Source organism: Mustela nigripes, chromosome 16 (assembly GCF_022355385.1).
Source record: "Mustela nigripes isolate SB6536 chromosome 16, MUSNIG.SB6536, whole genome shotgun sequence".
In the NCBI taxonomy this organism is placed as follows: domain Eukaryota; kingdom Metazoa; phylum Chordata; class Mammalia; order Carnivora; family Mustelidae; genus Mustela; species Mustela nigripes.
The window spans coordinates 58,259,261-58,261,564 of NC_081572.1; the positions used below are offsets into that span (position 1 = coordinate 58,259,261).

A 2,304-nucleotide genomic window follows, 5' to 3' on the forward strand; every position below is an offset into this window, starting at 1 on the left:
TTCTTTTCTTTCTCTCTCTCTTTCTTTCTTTCAATATTTTATTTATTTGACACACAGAGAGAGATCACAAGTAGGCAGGGAGGCAGGCAGAGAGAGAGGGGGAAGCAGGCTCCCCGCTGAGCAGAGAGCCCGATGTAGGGCTCGATTCCAGAACCCCGCGATCATGACCTGAGCTGAAGGCAGAGGCTTTAACCCACTGAGCCCCCCAGGCCCCCCGACCCAGGTTTCTTAATCCATATGTTTCCTCCAAGCCCTGGAGAGGAGCCTTAGCCCGCTCTCCTCCCGGGACCCCTGAGCGGCCCAGGTGCCCCTGTGTCCCCGAGACCCTGCTGTCCTCTCTTGCTAGTGCCACGGCCCCCGCAGCCGCTGTTCCGGAGGTTCTGCTCAGGACCCTGCCTCCTCCTGCTCTCCCTGGGCCTCGGCCTCCTGCTGCTGGTGGTCGTCTGTGTCATCGGATCCCAGAGTGGGTACCCGGGCAGGGGACCAGGTGGGGGGGGCAGGGGTGGGAGAGGGCGGGCTTCTGTGCTGGGGGGCGCGGGCCCCTCATTTCGGCCTCTGCACACCCTCTCCCGTCCAGACTCCAAGTTGCGGGGGGAGCTGCAGGCCCTGAGAGAGACGTTCAGCAACTTCACGGCGACCACGGAGGTCGAAGTCAAGGCCTTGAGCAGCCAGGGTGAGGGGGCGGGGGCTGGAGCTGGGGGGCGGGCGGTGGGCGCTAGGGACGCGGGGGGCGCTGAGCAGGTGTCTCCACAGGAGGAAATGTGGGCAGGAAGATGAAATCGCTCGAGTCCCAGCTGGAGAAGCAGCAGCAGGATCTGAGCGAAGGTCAGACACGAGCATGTGGGACTCCGGGTCCCTCGGGCCCACGCTGGGGTCTCGTGGCGCGCGCGTGAGCGACGTCGCGACCCCCGCCCTCGCTCCCCCCCAGATCACTCGGGCCTCCTGTTCCACGTGAAGCAGTTCGTGTCGGACCTGCGCAGCCTGAGCTGTCAGATGGCCGTCCTGCAGGGCAATGGTGAGGAGCGCTCGGGGGCGCCGGCGCGCTCCGCCGTCCGGCTCCCTGCGGGCCGCGCCTCAGCGCCTCCTCCCTCCCCTGCCCCTCAGGCTCGGCGAGGACCTGCTGCCCAGTCAACTGGCTGGAGTACGAGGGCAGCTGCTACTGGTTCTCCCGCTCCGGGAAGCCCTGGCCGGACGCGGACCGGTACTGCCAGCTGGAAAGCGCGCACCTGGTGGTCGTCAACTCCCGGGAGGAGCAGGTGAGCGGCCCGGGGCTCGCGCGCGGGGGGGCGGGGGGGGGGGGGGCTCCGGGGAGCGCTCACCGCCCCTCCCCCTCCGCAGAAGTTTGTCCAGCACCACATGGGGCCGGTGAACACCTGGATGGGCCTCACGGACCAGAGCGGGCTCTGGAAGTGGGTGGACGGGACGAACTACGAGACTGGCTTCAAGTGAGTGTGCGCGTCCCCGGGCGCCGCGCGTCCCCGGGGCTTCGCTGGAGCGGGCCGGGGCTGGGGGGCGGAGCGAGGGGGTGGGGCGCACAGCAGCTGGTCTCGGCAGGAACTGGAGGCCGGAGCAGCCGGACGACTGGTACGGGCACGGGCTCGGGGGAGGCGAGGACTGCGCACACTTCACCGACGACGGCCGCTGGAACGACGACGTGTGCCAGAGGCCCTACCGCTGGGTGTGCGAGACGCCTCTGGAGCCGGCCAGCTAGGAGCCTCCCCTCCCCTAATTTATTTCCTCAATGCCTCCGCCGGCCGCGTGACCCTCCGGTGCTGGGGGCCTCCTCCACCGCCTGGTGGGGAGGCGATCTAGGGTTGCGAGGGAAGGGGAAAGACGTCCAAGGAGCGTGCAGTCACCTTTGGAGGGGCGGGGAGATGGAAACCCTGTCACCAGCGGCAGCCTGCTGGGTATGGCCAAACCTTTTTTAGAGTAAAAAGAACAGAAATATTCTAAACGCGCCCTGCGTTGTTTGGTTATTGGGTGTTGGGAATCGGGAGTGGGCTGGTGGGTTGGAAGCCTGGGGCAGGCCGCGGGGTCTGGTGGGAACCCCTTGGGCTTTGGTGCTTACGGGTGTGGGAGGTAGGGTCCTGTTCGGAGTCTCCCCTGTAAAGGTGACCCATTGCTGGGGACCGCTGCATTTGCAGCAGTCCCCAGGACCAGAATCCTATGCCCCCCCACCATGTGTCCGTGGCTTCAAGGGCTTTGAATGAAACTTATTGTTGTCTGCTGCATGCATTTCAGTGGACAGAGGCATGCTCCACATACAGGCGACAAATACAGTGCAGGCAAAGATGAGTCCAGCAC

General features: G+C 65.7%; 1 protein-coding gene across 3 annotated transcripts in view; it reads left to right on the plus strand.

Moving 5' to 3' along the window:
- Window positions 1-1,954, plus strand: part of LOC132003298 (asialoglycoprotein receptor 1-like) — a 3,626-nt gene extending 1,672 nt beyond the window's left edge. For all 3 annotated transcript variants that reach the window (XM_059378636.1, XM_059378635.1, XM_059378634.1), the window contains 7 exons: window positions 347-463; window positions 578-673; window positions 754-825; window positions 929-1,015; window positions 1,105-1,256; window positions 1,339-1,445; window positions 1,555-1,954. In XM_059378636.1, the coding sequence (XP_059234619.1) occupies window positions 347-463; window positions 578-673; window positions 754-825; window positions 929-1,015; window positions 1,105-1,256; window positions 1,339-1,445; window positions 1,555-1,711 (788 nt within the window). In that variant the 3' untranslated portion in view covers window positions 1,712-1,954. The remainder of the gene's footprint in view (window positions 1-346; window positions 464-577; window positions 674-753; window positions 826-928; window positions 1,016-1,104; window positions 1,257-1,338; window positions 1,446-1,554) is intronic.
- The last annotated feature ends 350 nt before the right edge of the window (window positions 1,955-2,304 follow it).